The 20204-nt window shown below is 43.7% G+C and overlaps 1 protein-coding gene across 1 annotated transcript; it reads left to right on the top strand.

Annotated features, from left to right (window-relative positions):
• The first annotated feature begins 261 nt into the window (after positions 1-261).
• LOC118780594 (structural maintenance of chromosomes protein 1A) lies at positions 262-18875 on the top strand. The gene is made up of 26 exons (XM_036533182.1): positions 262-616; positions 1144-1332; positions 1420-1532; positions 3471-3674; positions 3896-4134; positions 4373-4631; positions 5126-5266; positions 5426-5508; positions 7097-7196; positions 7426-7533; positions 7826-8011; positions 8493-8672; positions 11417-11563; positions 11810-11947; positions 12223-12339; positions 12542-12648; positions 12779-12920; positions 13103-13248; positions 14856-15009; positions 15271-15384; positions 15686-15842; positions 15931-16085; positions 16344-16495; positions 17431-17500; positions 17791-17901; positions 18048-18875. Exons 1-26 carry the CDS (start codon positions 508-510, stop codon positions 18126-18128), a joined length of 3702 nt encoding a protein of 1233 aa, XP_036389075.1. The 5' UTR covers positions 262-507; the 3' UTR covers positions 18129-18875.
• Positions 18876-20204: the final 1329 nt, after the last annotated feature.

Below are 20204 nucleotides of genomic sequence, written 5' to 3'. Positions count from 1 at the left end.
TATTTAAAGTGGGAACCATTTGGACCCCATGGTTAGAAACACTGATGGGAGAATAGTGCAAGAATAGTGTTAGTCTCTCCTAGAATTTCTCCCGGCTAGCATTCTGTATATCTTAGGCGGCACACGATCTACACACAGAAGAACCTAGCTATCAATTAAAATGATTAACTACTATAGCTCGCTGTTGCTGTGGCTACCGCTGCTAGTTCCCCTTTGTTCTCTCGTGCTCGGTTTGAAGTCTCGCGAGAAATATTAGGTTCGCGCGCTCTGGGGAGCTACGCTCTGTTTTTGTTTTCCGCGGGTAGCTACCTGGCTAACGCGTATCAAATTGGTATCTGTGCATACTTCTTCAAAAATATAATATAGCTTTCGATGATATTACTGCAGCATTGGATCAATAAATATATCAGAGGCGAGGAGAGGATTGCGATCAGCCAGTTGGCAAGCTGGTTCGCTGGACAACTTAACGTTACGTTAGCTGGCTAATTAGCTCGCAAACAGAACAAAATGGGATATTTAAAACTAATAGAGATAGAAAACTTCAAGTCATATAAAGGCCGGCAAATTATCGGCCCTTTCCACAAGTTCACTGCGATCATCGGACCTAATGGGTCGGGTAAGTGTACGTACACATGCGATGGATAATTAGCGTTTATCCGGCTTAGAGTGTCGGCCTTGCGGCCATTGAAAGTAATCGAGGCCAGGGGTTTTGTTTAGCTTCGGTAAGGTAAGGCCAGCCACGGCAGTATATTGTCAATGCTCCTACCAAGCCGTTTCAGTTTTTCAGTTTGGTGGCTGTTTTATGGTAAAAAAAAAAAAAAAAATCTATCGATGCAGAGCTGTGCAATCCATTAAAATGACTTTAACTTGTATGGTGTGGTGAGTGATTTTTTCATTCTGATGAAAAAGCGTCAACCTCCTGGTCAGTGATAATGCATGGATGTATATTACTATGGATACCGTGGATTTCTGATGATTACAACAGCCTGTTTAGGACGTAAAATTGGATGCATTTTGCATGTGAAATACCTATCTGTATATTCCCCATAAAACCTTTCCTTCCGTGGTGTCTGTGGCTGTCGCCCTATATGGCATGCATTTCGCCGTAAAACAAGTCCAGTGCCTTCATTGTTTGTGTCACAGGCAAATCCAATCTTATGGACGCCATCAGCTTTGTGCTGGCTGAGAAGACGAGCAACCTACGTGTGAAGACCCTGAAGGACCTTATCCACGGCGCGCCTGTCGGTAAACCGGCTGCCAACCGCGCCTTCGTGAGCATGGTGTACTGCGAGGACAGCGGCGAAGAGCGTACCTTCACCCGGGTCATCATAGGTATAGCTGCGTGTCCCCGGTCGCTTTAGCCTGAGCGTCCTCCTTTGTCACTGATCGCGGGTGTGCTAACGTGTCTGTCTGCCGCAGGCGCCTCCTCTGAGTACCGCATCAACAATAAGGTGGTTGGGTTGACAGAGTACAGCGAAGAGCTGGAGAAGTTGGGCATTCTCATCAAAGCCAGGAATTTTCTGGTTTTTCAGGTACAAACAGCTTCACAACCTTCAGATGCATTTAAGCAAATCAGAACATGAAAACCTTTAAGTTTGCCTTCAGGAAATATTGCAGTAATGTAGTGGTTAAGAAAATAACATTGATGTTAATTTGCTGTTTGAGGCACTGTATTATACTATTGAGTAAAGTGTTTTACTTAAATCATCTAAGTAAAGTTTAAACCATGTCCCTAAATATTTAGCTGCCTTACTATGCAATGAAACCTGCAGTCTTCGAGTTACAGTATCAGCTTCTGAACCACTGTGTCACGTGTCACCTTTTAAGGCATTGTGGCTGCTTTGAGAATGTCCTGATGTCAGAGAAGATTGATAAACTTGTCTCAGAGGCCCTGTTCACACCTGGCATTAACATGCGTCTTGGGTGATCTGATCACAAGTGGACAGCGCTACGTACAGGTGTAAATGCACCCAGGACGCATTTAGATCCGATCGCTCAGGCCACATTCGGAGGTGGTCTGGGCTGCATGTGGCCACAATCTTTTGGCAGTGTGAACGCAAATGTGTCCTGGGCCACATTGAAGGACCGCCTACTTAACTGACGTCCTCTCCGTAAGCAAAAGTATGTACTCATTTGCACCTGTGTGATTAGCTGTTTAGTGCGTATGCTAAAACCGGTGCGATGAGAACACTAATTTTAGTTTTGAGGAAACAGCAATTTAATGTTAAAAATCTAGCAAATGCTAACTGAAAACTATGAGAAGCTTAATAATGCTAATGAAAACATAACGAACAATGTAACATAGCCTAACAGGTGCGCTGCATAGCATAAAAATAAGTTACGTGCGAAAGGGTTTTAAAGTGCGACAACAGGCAACAACTAGAGTTCGCAAGCTACCTCAAATGCTTCCATGCCCCAAAGGTGTAATGCAATATATTACATGAAAAAATGGTATTATGAATAATTCTTGAAGTGTTGTAGTTCTACAAATAATTGTTAGTAGACTATTGTGGGAGTCAAGATTTACGATATCATGAATATGGCTTAATGTTCCAAAACTGCAATCAATGATCACCAAATTTCTCCCGGAAATCTCTTGACAGAAACACTTCCACCTGTCAAAAAATCAAAACCAAAATCCTAGGAGTATGGTCGTTATCTCACATTAAGCGTTTTCCTCTCCATTGACGCCCATTATAAGGAAAAAGCTTAACGTGGCTTAATGTTCCAAAACGGCGATCAGGGATCACCAAATTTGTCTGACATCTCACATGTCAGAAACACTATCTCCTATCAAAAAAGCGTCCATAGTCATGGACAAGAGATGTCCAAGAGAAATTTGGTGATCATTGATCGCTGTTTTGGAACATTAAGCCATGTTAAGCGTTTTAGAATGTCCCTTCTTCCATAACAAGCGCACTTTGGTTTTAGAAAAGTAATTCATAAATGTATTCACAATACTAGCAAACCAGCAAACACCCTTTGATATTAAACTACATTATGAAACATTTTCATTGCAGTGAATAACGTAGCTTTGGAAACATAATATCTTGCTAAGCCTATTTAATTCAACCATACTGGCAAGGTGGCAGACAAATACGGTGAAGTTCAAAATGTTCTAATTTAGCGTTTCTGCTTTTTCCAACGATAAACAGAATTTAACGAAAGATCAGCTGCAGCTGAGTTAAGGGTATTTAATTTCAGTGATGAACGGAATCTAGCTTGCTAGTCAGCTAGGTTTTCATTTACAGATACAGCACGCATTATTTCATAGTGACAGTCAACAAGATTCATTCAAGCAGACCTTCAAATAATGCGTAAACTTACATTTGCAAACGGAAATGATGTATGTGTTTATTTGCATATAGAGCGGGGAAGTGAGATCCGATCACAAGTGGTCACTCGAGACGCATGCGTAGATGCATTTTAATACCAGGTGTGAACAGGCCCTCTGTGTCTCTTTCCTGCAGGGAGCAGTGGAGTCTATTGCCATGAAGAACCCAAAGGAGAGGACGGCTCTGTTTGAGGAGATCTCGCGCTCTGGGGAGCTGGCGCAGGAGTATGACCGCAGGAAGAAGGAGATGGTGAAAGCAGAGGAGGACACTCAATTTAACTACCACCGGAAAAAAAATATTGCTGCCGAGCGCAAAGAGGCCAAGCAGGAGAAGGAGGAGGTAATAACATGCTGGCATAAAAGGCCTTGTGTGAGAAAGTGTTTGTTTGGCCACCAGGCATTTCTTAATCTGCCATGTTAAATCCATCAGCTGTATTCTTGGCAGGTCCAGCTACCTGCAGTTACACAGTGGTTCCTTTCTAGATGTTTGATCTGACCCTATGTGCCTACTTACTCCTCTCCCTTTGTCTGTTTTCTGTTCTCTCCCCATCCCTTCACCAGGCGGAGCGGTACCAGAGGCTGAAGGATGAAGTGGTCCGGGCCCATGTTCAGTTGCAGCTCTTCAAGCTTTACCACAATGAGGCTGAGATAGAGAAACTGAACCGCGAGCTGGCCCATCGCAACCGTGAGATTGAGAAGGACCGCAAGCGGATGGACCGTGTGGAGGAGGAGCTGAAGGAAAAGAAGAAGGAGCTGGGAAGGATGATGAGGGAGCAGCAGACAGTGGAGAAGGAGATCAAGTGAGGAGTGGTTTCCCATGAGCCTCCTCTATCTCTGTGTGGAGAACGTTGATAAAGAGAGAAGAGACTGACAGAGTTAGAGATAAATAGGCATTCTGTGAACTGCTGGCAGTAAGACTCATGCTACAATAATTGCAGTTATTATCGCTGTGTGTTTCTTCATTCAATTAGCAGTTTCCCTTGTCCTAAACCTTGTCTCCTTCCTCCCATCTCAATTAAACCTCCTTCCTCCCTTCAGAGAGAAGGATGCAGAGCTGAACCAGAAGAGGCCCCAGTACATCAAAGCCAAGGAGAACACCTCCCATAAGATCAAGAAGTTGGAGGCGGCACGCAAGTCCCTGCAGAGCGCGCAGAAGACGTACAAGAAGCGCAAGGCGGACATGGAGGAGCTGGAGAGGGAGCAAGGCGCTGTGGAAATGGCGCGGCAAGAGTTTGAAGAGCGCATGGAGGAGGAAGCGCAGAGCCAGGGCCAAGATCTCACACTGGAGGAGAACCAGGTGAGGCAGTGAGGTTGTGTGAGGAGAGTCAGGTGAGACACAAACCTCCAGAGTAAGATGCTAAATGCCAAATGAATGAATGTAAATGTAAATGTAAGATGCCTTTGAGCTGTGTACGTGCATAGTCCAGCACAAGCACAGTGCGGCTTTATTGGTTTGTAAATGGTAAATGGTAACCAGAACATGAATTTAGCTGATTACTGGATGGTATCCTGTGTAAAGGACTTGATTGGCCATGTCTCATGTCTCCCCTCCCTGATCTACAGAATTGCACCTGGAAAGTTCCTCTGACTTAGGAAAGGTGTTTTGTTGGATTCATTAAGTGTTCAGTAACAAGGCCTTCTGTTGGCTGTAGGTTTGATTTATTTTTCCAGAGTTTGATTTCAGATACATTTTCTGAGAGGTTAAAATTAATAAACCTACTTACACAATGATGTAAGTATGAATAAGTGTTTGTTTTCCCTTATGCCCATCTCTCTCCCTCCTCTCCACAGGTGAAACAGTACCACCGTCTGAAGGAGGAGGCCAGTAAACGGGCTGCCACTCTGGCTCAGGAACTGGAGAAGTTCAACCGTGACCAGAAAGCCGACCAGGACCGGCTAGACCTGGAGGAGAGAAAGAAAGTGGAGACGGAGGTAGGGGGCAGTGCTGGGAGGCTCCTTGGATTGTGACTGGGGACCTGTCAGCAGCTGTGGTACCACCTTTCTAAGTAGTACCTGTGTATAGTTAAAGGTCAGCCTGTGTGGGTGTATAGAACTGGCGAGAGATGGAGCGCTGTCTGTGTTCTGTTTCAGGCCAAGATCAAACAGAAGATCAGGGAGATCGAGGAGAACCAGAAACGCATTGAGAAGTTGGAGGATTACATCGCAACCAGCAGGTACCATCTGGCATGGCCTATCCTGGACGCACTGAGTGTTGTTAGAGTCCTGAGCATCTGTTCAGACTTTCATCTATATTTTCACTTATTTTGGACAGTGGGTCACTCTGTAAAGTCACTTAGGCCATTTTCCAATGTAGCAAATGTCTGGACTATTGAGACCAGCCTATGTCATTAGCTGGCTATAACAGTTACACTGGCCACTTTTCATGTCTCATCACACATAAGCACACCTTAATGACTCTTAGGCCCCTGTATGCTCCAGAAATGCAGCTGGAGATTGGAGGTAGGAATTGTTTTAGGGTGGGTGGCCAGAGGGTGTTGCGGTTGTAAGTAGGGTTTGGTATCATTTGAATTTTATCGATTCCCTGTTTCAATTCCAAAATGGTAAAATAAAAAAGAGGTGAAATGTTTAGATAACAAAAATATCTTTATTCTTTTAAGTGTTAACAGAACATACACAAACTAAATAGTATTTATTATTTACTAGAATTTACTAAATACATACAATAAAAACGTATGATTCACAGACGTGCATTAAAAAAAAATCTTAATAGATAAAGATCAATCTAGAGCAGTTAATTAAACTAACTGCTAGTTGTTTTGGAGAGACTGTTTTAGTGTTCTGGTGAGAAACACGTATCTTTATTTGTCCTATATTTTACTTGTCAAGTACATCACACACTGTCCCCACTATCAACAAATAAACACCTCGTCCAGAGGTAATTTTAACCGTCAAAACAAGAAAATGTAAAAGGGATTGTACTTAGGGTTGGTATCATTTGAATTTTATCGATTCCGATTCTGCTTATTCTTGCTTACGCAATACTGTCAGTCTTTCAGATTGACGCTGTGCTGCCTTAAATGTTTGGTCAGATTTGTTCCGCAACCTGACTTGCAGCTAATTAGCTTCCCACATGCAATGCACTTTGCCTTGTCATTGTTGCCATTTACGGCAGTCCATCTTTCACACTGTTGTGATGTTAGCCATGCATGCTAGTTCCTATTTAACCCTTTCGCACGTCAATTTTTATGCTGTGTAGTGCGTGTGCTTCGTTACATGGTTTGTTATGTTTTCATCAGTGTTATTAAGCTTCTCATAGTTTTAATGTTAAATTGCTGTTCCCTCAAAGCTAAAATTAGCTAGAATTTTCCAATCTAGTGTTCTAATCGCACCAGTTTTAGCATACACGCTAAACAGCTAATCACACCAGTGTGACTGTTTAGCCCTTTCGCGTGTACAAACGGACACGCTGTTGTGTTGATGCGTGACGTCACTTAGACAAGTCCGGGCAGATAGCTACTTACGTACTTGCAGATATGTAGCCTTTGTTTGCAATAATAATGGATTATCGCGTTTAGGAACTGATAAGCAGAACCGAAATTCAGTTTTTTTTAACGGATAGCCAGTACTTGGCATTTTGGATTCGATTCTAATTTGGAACCGAATGCTAGGGGAAACAAAGTGACAAAAACCATTTATTTCTGCTGAAAACAATTTTCAGGAATGAAAGAGCTTGAACATTGCCTGTGTGAATGTGTAAATTGTGGGCTAAGCCTTGAATTCTGTGTCCCCTACTGCTTACAGGCAGTCTCTGGATGAGCAAAAGCGCATGGAGGAAGAGTTGACAGAAGAGGTAGAGCAGGCCAAGAGGAGGATTGACGAGATCAACATGGAGCTCAACCAGGTGAGCCCACCAACCCTGGCCTGGACCTGCATCGCCCTCTGCTGACCCTGTAGGCGCAGGCCCCCTGGAGATCATTAAAATCATCTGTGGACTCAGATTCCATCAATCACCTGAAGTTTTCTTGTGGCACTCTCAGCCCACCGAGGACCCTTGTGTGCGTCCTGTGTTAGCGTTTCTCTTGTCTGGTGTGTGTGTCTGGCTAATGCTAGTGTGGTGGCATGTGTTGCAGGTGATGGAGCAGCTGGGAGATGCCAGGATTGATCGGCAGGAGAACAGCAGGCAGCAGCGCAAGGCTGAAATCATGGAGAGCATCAAACGGCTGTACCCTGGATCTGTGGTGAGAAGGGATACAGGAGGAAAGGAATGGGGATAGAGTGGGGGTGGGGAAAGAGCAGCAAAGATGGTGGGAACTGAGGAGCAGAAGGGGAGGGGATAGAGGAAGAGAGGGGGTGGGAACTGAGGTAGATGGTGGGAATAGAGAAGCAGGACTTTATTTGAAGCTCCAACCTGATACAGGTGACCCAAGATTGTTTGAAGGTAGACTACATGTAAATGGCCAGAGACAAGACCAGAGTGCTCTTAAAAGAAAAACATATTCACCCTCTCTCCCTGTGTTTCCCCCTCCTCAGTATGGCAGGCTGATTGACCTCTGCCAGCCCACACAAAAGAAGTACCAGATTGCTGTGACTAAAGTGCTGGGGAAGAACATGGATGCCATCATCGTGGACTCAGAGAAGACAGGCCGAGATTGCATCCAATACATCAAGGAGCAGAGAGGGGAGCCCGAGACTTTCCTTCCCCTGGATTACCTGGAGGTACGGTGAAGGGAAGACTGTTCTGTCGAACAGTTTGGCTGTAGTCAAGGCAGATCCATCCCAAAAGGATGCCACATCCAAAGGATATCATGACCGCTTCAGCCCAAAAACCAGACAGCTCCCTAGCCCTGCCCTGAACTCCATTCCTAATGGAAACCACAGCACCAACCCAACCTCCATTGCTAACCCCAACACAAACAATGAAAGCAAGTGCCACTGTCTCAACTGAAAGTAATGTTAATGTATCTGTAGTCAAGTACATGTTCACATATTTTTCATTGCCTTCAATTCACCCCTTTTATCCATTTTCCATTTTAATTGTGTTTCATTGTAACTGTTGAAATTTATTTTTAAAACTCCATTTTAAACAGTCACCAGGATGTTTCTCATGGGGAAAATTGCAGCTACCCAAAACCAGTAGGATGTGAATATGATTGGCTGTGCTGGGATGTCATTCACCCTGGCCTCTCCCCCCTCCCAGGTTAAACCAACTGATGAAAAGCTGCGAGAGCTGCGCGGAGCTAAGCTCGTGATCGACGTGATCCGCTACGAGCCACCGCACATCAAGAAGGCCTTGCAGTACGCCTGTGGGAATGCGCTGGTGTGCGAGAATGTGGAGGATGCACGCAGGATTGCTTTCGGAGGGCCCTACAGGCACAAGGTAAACCGTCCTTCAGGGCAGCCGGCAGCCACAGTCATGGCTAAGTGGTAATGTGAGTGTATCTGTAGGAATGCAAAATATTTGACAAGTAATGTGTCTCAAAAGTATTTCTCCTCTGTTTCATCATCAGAGTAGCCCAGTTTCACCAGAAATAAAAATTCTTTAAACTGTAAGTTAATCTTTACAATGAAAGCATAAATCAGGATTAACTGGAAGTTTCACCTTCCCCATTGCACAGGGGTTGGCAACCTTACCAGAAACTCAAGGTACGATAATACCACGATAAAAAGTCTCCGATACACGATATTAAAAAACAAAGAAAAATGATGACTTGAAGAAATGTCCTTTATTAAATAATAAATCAGCATTTTTTATTCCTGTTTTTCCTTTTAACTTAAAGTGCTTTTGCTTCCCTTCTTTAATAAAATAAAATAAAAGTAACCGGCCGTGACCTAAGCATGTGCAAAAATTGGCCTGGATTGTCTTTGGCAATGAACGATTGAAATATATGTACAATTCAGTGGCGGCTCCTGCCAAATCTCTCAGGGGGGAAGTTGTTGCGATGGTGGCTAAGGTCACCCGTTCAATGGGTAAATTAACAGCTAGCTCTAGCATTGTGCAAATTAGTCAGCTAGATAACTTGACATTGTCACATTGCAAACAAAGTGTTAGCTACTTCACAGCCTGCTAGCCACTGTTTCCACTCATACCAGCTCCGCAAAAATCCCTCTTTATACGATTCCCCCCCCCTTTGTAGATACTTGCTTGATGTTTAAATTTGGTCTGGTTGATCCTAATTCTTTAGTTGCCAATTTATCCTGATTACTACAACGAATGAACGATATTTCTCTTAATGACATGATCGAGTTGCTCTGAGTTGAGGTAACATTAGCCATGTTGACCTTGAATGTGACAATATCGCTGGCTGCCCAGGCGATCCGTACACCAGGTTACGTATGATGAAAGCACGTCAGTGCAAGTCCACCTGGAACCCATACAGATTGCATTGCAGTTCGAAAAAAATTGCCTTAACTTCAGTAACTTCTATCAGAGCAATCTGGGCGATTTTCAACCAGACTGAAATCACCCAAAAGGGGTGGTACTCCATGGAATATGACTTTACGCTGATTGGACTATAATTTTCAGAGGCAGGACAAACTGTCTAGAACAGTCACAGCTAGCGTAACACTGTGGTAGAATGTGATAGAAAAATTCCCTCCCTCTCCCCCTTTGGTGGTGCGTCGCCCGACCACCCTATGGAACAAACCGCCTCTGGTACAATTGCAAAACAAAAACAATACAATTTTTGACAAGGAGAGATAGTAGAACACAGCTATACTAGCGAAATAATAATGTAATATTCTGGTAGATACTGTCACAGTCGACGGTATCGAGACATTTTTTGATTGCGATATAGCGAAAAATTCTATATATCATTACATCTCTACTAAATTAGCCTGTCAACATTACTAATAGGTAATTTGGTACTTTCCATTACAGTAATGCAATTTTTGTTGCATTTATGAAATTATAGAACTACTACAATAAAGAAAACAGTTGACACTTTTATTTTTATTGAGGATTGCTATTTCCAACACAACACAAAACTGATTAATTGTGTAGTGGAGAAAAAATCCACTGGCATGTGTAGGCTTACTTAGAAATGGAGTGCGGCCCATCAGAGTTCACATACCTCCATAGCAGTGCTGTCTGCTCAGTATCGTTCACATCGCATGTCTCATCGCAGGCAATGGAGTATGCTGGAGCTGAGATTATGTCCTCGATTTGCTGACTGGTGATGTTTGTTTCCATTTTTATGGCCCTATCGTTCTGAACTATCTCAGTTTTGATTTTGAAGTCTGAGAATAGCTGCTCTGATATTTTAATAAATGAGTCTCATGTAATCACCATCCGTGAATGGCTTTACACGCCTTACTATCTCCTGACCTGCCACAAATCTAGCAGCAGTCGTGGAGTTTGGAGATTTGATCCATTTCTTAAAACTACCTTTGCTCTGCTCTGCTTTCCGCAGCAGTTCCGAAGCTGCTCTCTTTCTTTCATCCCCAACTGGATACTTTTCAGCAAATGCAGTGTGCTTGTTCTGGAAATGTCTTTCAACATTACATTTTTTGTTGTTTGCTAACTTCTTGCCGCAGATCAAACATTCTGGTAAGCCAGCAGTAGTGGTGGTGAAAGCAAACGAATCTGACCATGCACTATTAAATTCTGTTTTCCTCCGAGACTTTTCTTTTTTGGATTTTGAATCCGTAACTAGCTTAGGAAAACACCCACTCAAGCCACCACTTTTGGGTTCGGCAAAGAGGCCAGGCCATGGCCATGATGTAGCATATGATTCACATTTTAGTTGACAAAGTGTTAAAACATGTTTTTTTATTCGGTCTACAGGCTACATATTAATACAATTGGATTTTTACAAGGATGACTTTTAGGCATACAACAATGATAGCAAAAAGTAAAAAACTGTTTTTTTTTTTTTTGACAAAGTTAGGGAGCCACTACAGAGGGGCTAAAGACCCGCATGCGCCTCGCGAGCCGTGGGTTGCCTACCCCTGCCAGAATATCAGATCAGAATATGTCATTTTGGAATAACAGCAGTGTCAATATATATTAGGTTTTACTGCATGTTTTTTCAATATTTCACCATGAGTATAAAATTACCCCCTTTCGTACAGTGTGGTGTTGAGCTGTTGGATGTCCCTTTCTCTTCACCACCCCTCTTATAGACAGTAGCCTTGGATGGGACTCTATTCCAAAAGTCTGGAGTCATCTCGGGAGGTGCGAGTGACCTGAAAGCAAAGGCCCGCCGCTGGGATGAGAAGGCCGTGGACAAGCTGAAGGACAGGAAAGAGAAACTCACAGAGGAACTGAAGGTAAAACCACAGCATTCTCAGGACACCAAGGGCACAGTCACATTGTAGGAAGTGGAGCTGAAATATGTTTTAAGGAATGTCTCCATCTGCAAAGTGAGGAGCATCTGTTGTTATGACATAGTTAAAAGATAAATGTATAAACATCCAAAGGGAACATTGTCTGGTGGAAAGTCAGACTCATTTTTTCTTTCTGTTTCTTTCTTTCTTGTATTTTTCTCTCTTCCCTCTTTGGCTGTCTCTCTGTAGGAGCAAATGAAGGCAAAGAGGAAGGAGGCAGAGCTGCGGCAAGTGCAGTCTCAGGCTCATGGTCTGCAGATGAGACTGAAATACTCTCAGAGTGACCTGGAGCAGACTAAGACCCGTCACCTGTCCCTCAACATGCAGGTACACTCCACCACCCCTTGTCCCTCAACATGCAGGTACACCCCACCACCCCCTATCCTTCAACATGCAGGCACACCCCACCACTTCCTTATAAATGACTTCCTGAAAAAGAAGCTTTATATTCCGACAGCGTAACTGAGGTTATGTCTGTATTGCACTGCACTTGACTGCAGCAGAATTTAGATATTAACCTTGTCCCTTCTGCAGGGAAGGTTGTGTATTACCCACCTACCTCTGCAGTTGTGAATCCACACCCTCTGCCTCTCTCCCTGCAGGAGAAGTCAAAGCTAGAGAGCGAGCTGGCCAATTTTGGGCCACGCATCAATGACATCAAGAGGATCATCCAGTCCCGTGAGAGGGACATCAAAGAGCTTAGAGACCGTATGAACCTGGTAAGTGAGTGGGGGGCCCTCTTTACACACACCCATAACTAAGCAGTAAAAAAATACTTGTATCTGTATAATTATATATTTTTTTATTTTGGCTACATGAGAGATGGTGGGTAGGCTGGAGTATGGAGCCATCGGATTTGTTGACATACAGGTGAGGTAACATATGGCAGATAGGTGCCACAGTAACTGTTTGGCCTTGCAGGTGGAGGATGAAGTGTTTGTGGAGTTCTGCAAAGAGATTGGCGTGAGGAACATCAGAGAGTTTGAGGAGGAGAAGGTCAAGAGGCAGAATGAGATTGCCAAGAAGCGGTAAGTGTTTCCATGTCTGTGTCTTTTCTGTATGAATGTGTATCTCTCCTACCTCCTCTGCCTCTGCCTTTGACCATCTCAATACTTTGTGGTCTCACCTTTGACCCTCCCTTTGTGCTTGTTTCTGTAGACTGGAGTTTGAGACCCAGAAAACCCGCCTGGGGATCCAGCTGGACTATGAGAGGAACCAGCTGAAGGAGGACCAGGAAAAGGTGCAGATGTGGGAGCAGACGGTGAAAAAGGATGAGAGCGAGATCGAGAGGCTGAAGAAGGTAAAGAGGGACAGAAAGAGGAGCTGAATGAGAGACTTAAGTCAGCAGCTGGGAAAAATGTGTGATATGATGAAGGTGGAGCTTAGGGCTGCTAGATCTGCTTTTCATGCAACAGCTTAAAAATACAGAATCTCAGACCCCCTCAACTCTCTCATCTCTCGCTTTCTCTCTGTCTCGCTCAGGAAGAACAGAGACATATGAAGATCATTGACGAGACGATGGCTCAGCTCCAGGACCTGAAGAACCAGCACCTCACCAAGAAGTCAGAGGTCAACGACAAGAATCATGAGATGGAGGAAATTCGCAAGAAGCTGGGCGGGGCCAACAAGTGAGTGGCCCCACGCATATACTCTTGGTCCACACGCCCACCTCGCATTACATCAGCCTGGCTTACCAGATGTATACTGGGTTTGCTTCAGCCAGGATATACGCCTCGTAACATTCATGCTCATTATTGAGATAATTAATCCCATATAGCCCCTATATGCAGGTGGAGAGTTGCTTATTATTCAAGTATTTTTTTTTTTATCATTTGCTCTCATAATGGTGTGGCTTCAAGTCAAGGCAGTGATTTATGCAATAACATCCAGATAGTGTTCCATGTAAATAAAGGCACTCGTTAAAGGCAGTATTTGTATGATGTTACGGATGTTCTGTCTACTGATTTATGGGTCAAGTTCAGCACATCAGATGTTAGGGGTAGCCTGATTGCCACATCAGACATGTAGCCTAAACTACGTTGCTTTACTGGAGTGAACAGTAGAGATGGCAACACCTTCATGACCAAAGACCTCAAAAGTGTGGCAGCATTTCACTCTTAACCCTTTCTCATGTAACTTATTTTTATGTTATGTAGCGCCCGTGTTACGTCACATGGTTTGTTATGTTTTCATTAGCGTTATTAAGCTTCTCATAGTTTTCAGTTAGCATTTGCTATATTTTTTAATGTTAAATTGCTGTTTCCTCAAAACTAAAATTAGCTAGAATTTTTCCAATCTAGTTTTCTAATCGCGCTGGTTTTAGCATACGCACTAAACAGCTAATCACACCGGTGTGACCGTACGCGCGAAAGGGTTAACTCTGCCCAGAAGGTTGTGAACTGCGACATTTGCAAACCTGACCTTGCCTGGCATGGGAGCACATCAGTTGTGCTCGAGCATCTGAAGAGGTGGCACGTTGGCTGTCACAACGATCCTGTTCACATTCCAAATGTGCCCTAACTTTTCAATGTTAAACCAGAGCCCGTTTGCTATTTAGAAATTCTCTGTTTAGACGTTGCATCGTTGTCATGGCGATGTTTATGGCTGGAGGTAGAGTAGTGTTGCTGCCGAGTGCGCAAGTTTAGAGAACACCAGAGAATTTGATACTTTCTAAATCGTGAAAGATTTATACAACTCGTGTTTATGCGTGCGTGCCCAATGTGGGTTGCATTCGAATTAATTCAAACGAGTTATGGGTTTGTTGGATCTCGTAATGCTACCATGGATGGCTTTCTTCAAAAGAAGCAGACCTGTACTCCCCAGTAAGCAGCTGCCCTCACTGAATTAGTCCTAGTAACCATTCATTAAAAGACATATTTTTGAATGAAGTTCTCATCTTTATTATCTTTATTGTTAGTTAGCATATGCCTAAAGCAACCTCAAGCTAAATTTAAAAGCCGATAGATAAATAAGAGCCATTGAGAAATTGTGTGGTTCATAATCTGAATAGTCGATTATTCGTTTCAATAATCAATGGATTATTTGGCTATCAAAATAGTGGTTAGTTGCAGCCCTACTGTACACTTTGCACTGGATAGTCCATTGAACTGCAGTGCGGCTCGATGATTCTGTTGGTCCGTCTATGCTGCAGTGCTGTGTAATGACTGACTCTGCCGGTCAGGGTGGTGTGTTGTCTGTGTGCTTGTAGTCGCGTTAATCACTGTTTGGACTCCAGGGAGCTGACACAGCTGCAGAAGGAGGTAACAGCCATAGAAACCAAACTGGAGCAGAAACGTAGCGACCGGCACAACCTGCTGCAGGCCTGTAAGATGCAGGACATACGACTGCCCCTCAAGTCAGGAACCATGGATGACATCAGCCAGGGAGAGGTACAGTGATACATACATACATACACACACACACACACACACACACACACACACACACACAGACAGAGGAACCATGGAGGACATCAGCCAGGGACAGTTGTAGCGATAAATACAAACATGCTCAGCACAGTGTGCACACACAACAAAGTACACACACATACACAGACATTTCCTACACAGCATATGTGGACACAACACAGTATGCATGCTCATTTGCTCAAAACATAAACCCCCTCTCTTTCTACACGTAATGTCACTCAGGGGACCTCCCAGACTGAGGAGTCTATGAGCAGCAGTCAGAAGACCTCCAGCACGGTGCTGGCCAAGGAGGCCCTGATCGAAATAGACTACAGCAACCTGGCTGAAGACCTTAAGGTATAACCCCTAATGACTGTCTGACTGCACCTTGTCTACAGCTGCAGAGACTGCCACATTAAACAGCTCTCCCTTTTACCAGTACAATCTGGATGTTACGTGAGCGTGAAGTAACAGTAACTTAACCTAAAGTGCTTAAGCTGAGCCTCAGTGATGTTCGAATGTCCTGTGCCCTGGTTTGAATAATGGCCTTGTTCCTATAGCACGCGTGCAATGTCTCGCTCTCTGACTGTAATGGGAGAGGTGTGGGCTGGGTGTTTGTGATGTGCCGATGTGTCAGTGCTAACTCTGCCCCCTGTAGGACGCGCTGTCAGAGGAGGAGATCAAGGCAGAGATGAACAGCCTGCAGCAGCGTCTGAACGAGCAGCAGAGTATCCTGCAGAGGATCAGCGCTCCCAACATGAAGGCCATGGAGAAGCTGGAGAGTGTCAGGGACAAGTTCCAGGAGACCAGCGACGGTGAGAGGGGACCCCCCCACCCCATCCTTGTCCCTAGAAAGATACAGTTAGCTGTGTATGTGTTTCAAGCCCACCCTGTCCCTCACAGAGTTTGAGGCAGCTCGCAAACGGGCGAAGAAGGCCAAGCAGGCTTTTGAGCAGATCAAAAAGGAGAGGTTCGACCGCTTCAATGCCTGTTTCGAGTCTGTTGCCACCAACATCGACGAGATCTACAAGGCCCTGTCCCGCAACAGCAGTGCCCAGGCAAGGCCTCTCATACAGTCTCTCTGCTGCTCACACACACATGCAGGCACACACACACGCATGCATACTGGCACAGACAAGCATACTGTCACACGCACACGCGCACACAGACCGGTAAGGACTCCACATCTACAATGATGGAATTGGAATTGATGGAGTGTATATTTGAAACTTTTTCAAAAGCTTGAGCTTGAATGCTCTTCAATACAAAAGTTATAGTAGTATAAAAACATGTTTCTCTCTCTGCCCTCCCCGAAGGCGTTTCTGGGTCCAGAGAATCCAGAGGAGCCATATTTGGACGGGATAAACTATAACTGTGTGGCTCCGGGTAAGAGGTTCAGGCCTATGGATAACTTGTCTGGAGGAGAGAAGACTGTGGCTGCGCTGGCTCTGCTCTTCGCAATCCACAGGTCAGCCTCCCTCCCTCCTCCCTTCCCTACTTTCACTCTCCAATCAAGCTTTTATGAAATGACACACTCTGTTCTGGGGCTTCTATTTCTGGATTTGTCAGTTAGGAGTGATGTTTCTTTCTGCTTGTTGATAATGCTTTGCCACATCTGGTAAAACCAGGCTGTTTTGCACAGTGTTGTTCTCCATGTATGCTAAGCAGTCTTATCCACATAAGAGGATGTGTGTATCCATGTATTGTAAATCCTGAATGTTCAAGACCTGTGCACAGCAGTGTGTGTGCACTTTCTTGAAGAAGTTCTTTAAAATCATTTTTTGCAGTTCTATATTGATTTGTTAAACTACCAGTGAAACTTCAGTTTTCACAGTTTCTTTAGTATGAGAAGAGAATCATGCCCAAGAACAACTTGCTTGACATCCTTCCACCCAAACGGTTAATTCCTATCCATGTACATACCTCAACCCGTCACCTACTGGCCATCATTTACATGGTAAACTGCAACTAAAAGTGTTATATCAGGAACGTAGTACATTGTATACAAATTTTCCCAACATCACAGCAGAGCAACATGTCTCAATAATAGCTGCATGTTTTTCAAAAAAAAAAAACTTTGGAAAGAATTGAACTGTAATCTCATGGTGAGCCGTTTGTGTCTCTTTTGTGATGTAATGGAGTGAAGGACAGCTGTGGCGGAATAGAGGCCTTGGCACCCATTCATTCACAGGGACAGAGAAGGAAGAGCAGATGGAGAGGAAAACTAGACTTGCAGTAGGAGAGATCTCAGGACTTTTGTAGACAGCTAAAAAAAACATGGAACGGAATGGTGCATTTTGCACGTACATTGGTGTACTGATATCATGTGAGTTGTTATGTTGCTGTCCTGGCATGGACACTGTGCAGGTGCGCAGGTATTTGATGTCGCTCTTCTTATCACAGCTACAAGCCCGCCCCATTCTTTGTGCTGGACGAGATTGACGCTGCCCTGGACAACACCAACATTGGCAAGGTCTGTGTTCCGTGCAGTAGGGTCAGGAACCTCAACCTAAGGCACAGCTAACTGCATTTGTACTGTTATGTTTAAGTCTATGTAGTTTCTCTCTATAGTATTATGTATTTTATATGTATATATATATATGTATATGTATATAATATGTGTGTGTGTGTGTGTGTGTGTGTGTGTACATTCTGTGTCAGTGCTGAACTTTGTGTGCGGTTGTAAAAGTGTGTGACTGTAAGCAAATATATACCAGTTTTACATTATTATCTTAAGTCTCTTGTCCCCTGTCCTCCTTGCAGGTGGCAAACTACATCAAAGATCAGTCAGTGCAGAATTTCCAGGCCATTGTCATTTCCCTCAAAGAGGAGTTCTACACCAAGGCAGACTCACTGATCGGGGTTTACCCTGAGGTAACAGCAATCACACAAGCACGTATGTGCACAGGCTCACACAGACACACATGGTTTTCCTTTTCACATGCTTTTCCTTTTCTAAGGCAGAGACATTCATGTCATGGTTGTAAGGTATATTAATTAAGACCCCTTTTTCTCAACAGCAAGGAGACTGTGTCATCAGCAAAGTGTTGACCTTTGACCTCTCTCAGTATCCTGATGCCAATCCTAATCCTAATGAATAGGAGAGAGGTGAAGAGGCACTGACATGCACTGCTCAATGAGCTATCCCTCAACTCCATGAAACCAGGCAGTTTGGACATTCATTGTTACTCATATTTTCAGTTTCCCATAAGAAAGAGAGCTTGCCTAAAGCACAGCTGTGAAACCATTACCCCGAATTTGGCAGTGTGTGTTAGGGACTGTGTCTCGTTTGTGCAGAGGTTTGTGCGCTTGTTAGTTCAGCTTCTGTCGTTTTCATTTGTGGCTTTTTTTTCCTAGTCATGCTTGCGCAGTTTTTATGAAGTAGAAATTAGATCTCGGTAATCATTTTAGAGGGTGGGTGGACTCAGGACCCACAGTTGGGACCAGTTGCTACCTGCATATTATATGCTATAACTTTTAACATGTCTATGGAATTATGACAGTTCTTTACCCTACCAGCATATCTGGCCTAAAGCTGAGTCACACTGGTTAATCATGCTACTGCATTTATTGGGGAAAATATATATGTGTTTCCACAGCTTTTTGGTCAATATTTTCATTTTCTTCTCTAGTAGAACCTCATATGACAGTGGTAGGACAGTAGATTTAAGCAGTACGTGTAACTGAATACATAGCTGAGACTCTTTGGAGAGTGACGCTGACCATGTTGAGTACAGGACTGTTTTAGTCTTGCTCCCTGAGTGAGTTCATTGCCCTGTCCTGGTTCTCTGATATTTTATTAAAATCCTGTCTTTGTTCTTCTTGCTTCTTTTAATAAAATAAAATCAGCCAGAATGTTTGTATTCTGTTGTCCCTTTTCTCTGGCCTCACCTGTTTCTCTCTGTCAGCAGCCATTAGCCAGCAGCAGTCCTTAGTGCCTTCTCTTGACTAATGGATGACATAAAGGGGCTAGGCTGTGGACTGGGTGATGTCAAAACTAGACTACTGTGGAAGATGGTGCTTGTGGTCAGTAGGTAGCAGCCCTCCTTTTCTACCCAGTGGGAAAACCAGTGGCACGCTTGATCTCCTCCTCTAAGTACACCATGCTGTTGGAAACTGTCTCTTCAGGTTGAGACATTAAACAAAGTCACCGTGGTCATTCAAAGATCCAGTAACATTCCTCAAAAATAGTAGGGTTTCTCCAATGTCTTGGTGAGATTCCCAGCTTGGTTCTCAATTTGTCCATCTGATCAACGCCTAGTTTACTTGACTGAGTGAATCCTCCCATTCCACCTCTGCTTATGTTACAAGTGTTCAGGGGCATCACCCAGGTGAGTGCAGCTGCACATTATAGCAATGAGGTGAGTCACCTCCCCTCACTGCACAGCACTTTGAGATACACTATATGGACAAAAGTGTTTGGCCACACCTATTTTTCAGGGTTTGGGCTAGGCCTCTTATCTCCAGTGAAGGGCAATCTTAATGCTTCAGCATAATAAAGACATTTTGGACAATGCTATGCTTCCAACTTTCGTCCAACATCAGTACCTGACCTCATAAATGCTCTACAGAATGAATGGGCACAAATTCCCAGAGAAACAGTCCTAAATCTTGTGGAAAGCCTTCCAAGAAGAGTGGAAGCTGTTATAGCTGCAAAAGGGGGACCAACTCCATATTAAAGTGTATGTATTTGAATACAGTGTCATTACAATGTAATGGTCAGACGTCCATATAGTGTATGTATATAAATATATAAATTATATATATATTTTTTTTTGGCAGATGACTATATAGGGTGATGTAATGCACACTACAAGTTACAATACAAAATAACAGTAAATAAACCAGATAACACCAGATTCAATTAAAATGGAAAATTACGATCATAACTAATAAAACACAAATCATAATATAGAAAGCTTGCAGAAGGAGTGGATTGTCATCAATGAGTCCCTGTTCATTTCATTATCAATGTGATGTGGCAAAAAGGTGAATCTAGCCCCACTGTGGCTACCGCCATGTAGCATCTCAGCCTGCTCACTGCAGACTTTCAGCCCATGGGAGAATTTCTCAATCATTATGAGAAATATGATGGTATACACTTGTGCTCTCTGCATGAAAGCCAGCAAGATGAAATGCAGAGAGCGTTTAATGAAATACTTTGTCATCATTCCAGA

This window comes from Megalops cyprinoides, chromosome 7 (genome assembly GCF_013368585.1).
Source record: "Megalops cyprinoides isolate fMegCyp1 chromosome 7, fMegCyp1.pri, whole genome shotgun sequence".
Lineage (NCBI taxonomy): Eukaryota > Metazoa > Chordata > Actinopteri > Elopiformes > Megalopidae > Megalops > Megalops cyprinoides.
The sequence above is the reverse complement of the archived record's forward strand: the minus strand, read 5'-3'. Positions and strand labels throughout refer to the sequence as shown.

What these genes read in the sequence shown, in the direction of transcription:
- LOC118780594 (XM_036533182.1), top strand. Translation starts at nt 508, where the DNA reads ATGGGATATTTAAAACTAATAGAGATAGAAAACTTCAAGTCATATAAA. An exon ending in CCAAGCAGGAGAAGGAGGAG is followed by an intron (nt 3,675 to 3,895) that starts GTAATAACATGC and finishes TCCCTTCACCAG; the next exon opens with GCGGAGCGGTACCAGAGGCT. An exon ending in TCACACTGGAGGAGAACCAG is followed by an intron (nt 4,632 to 5,125) that starts GTGAGGCAGTGA and finishes TCCTCTCCACAG; the next exon opens with GTGAAACAGTACCACCGTCT.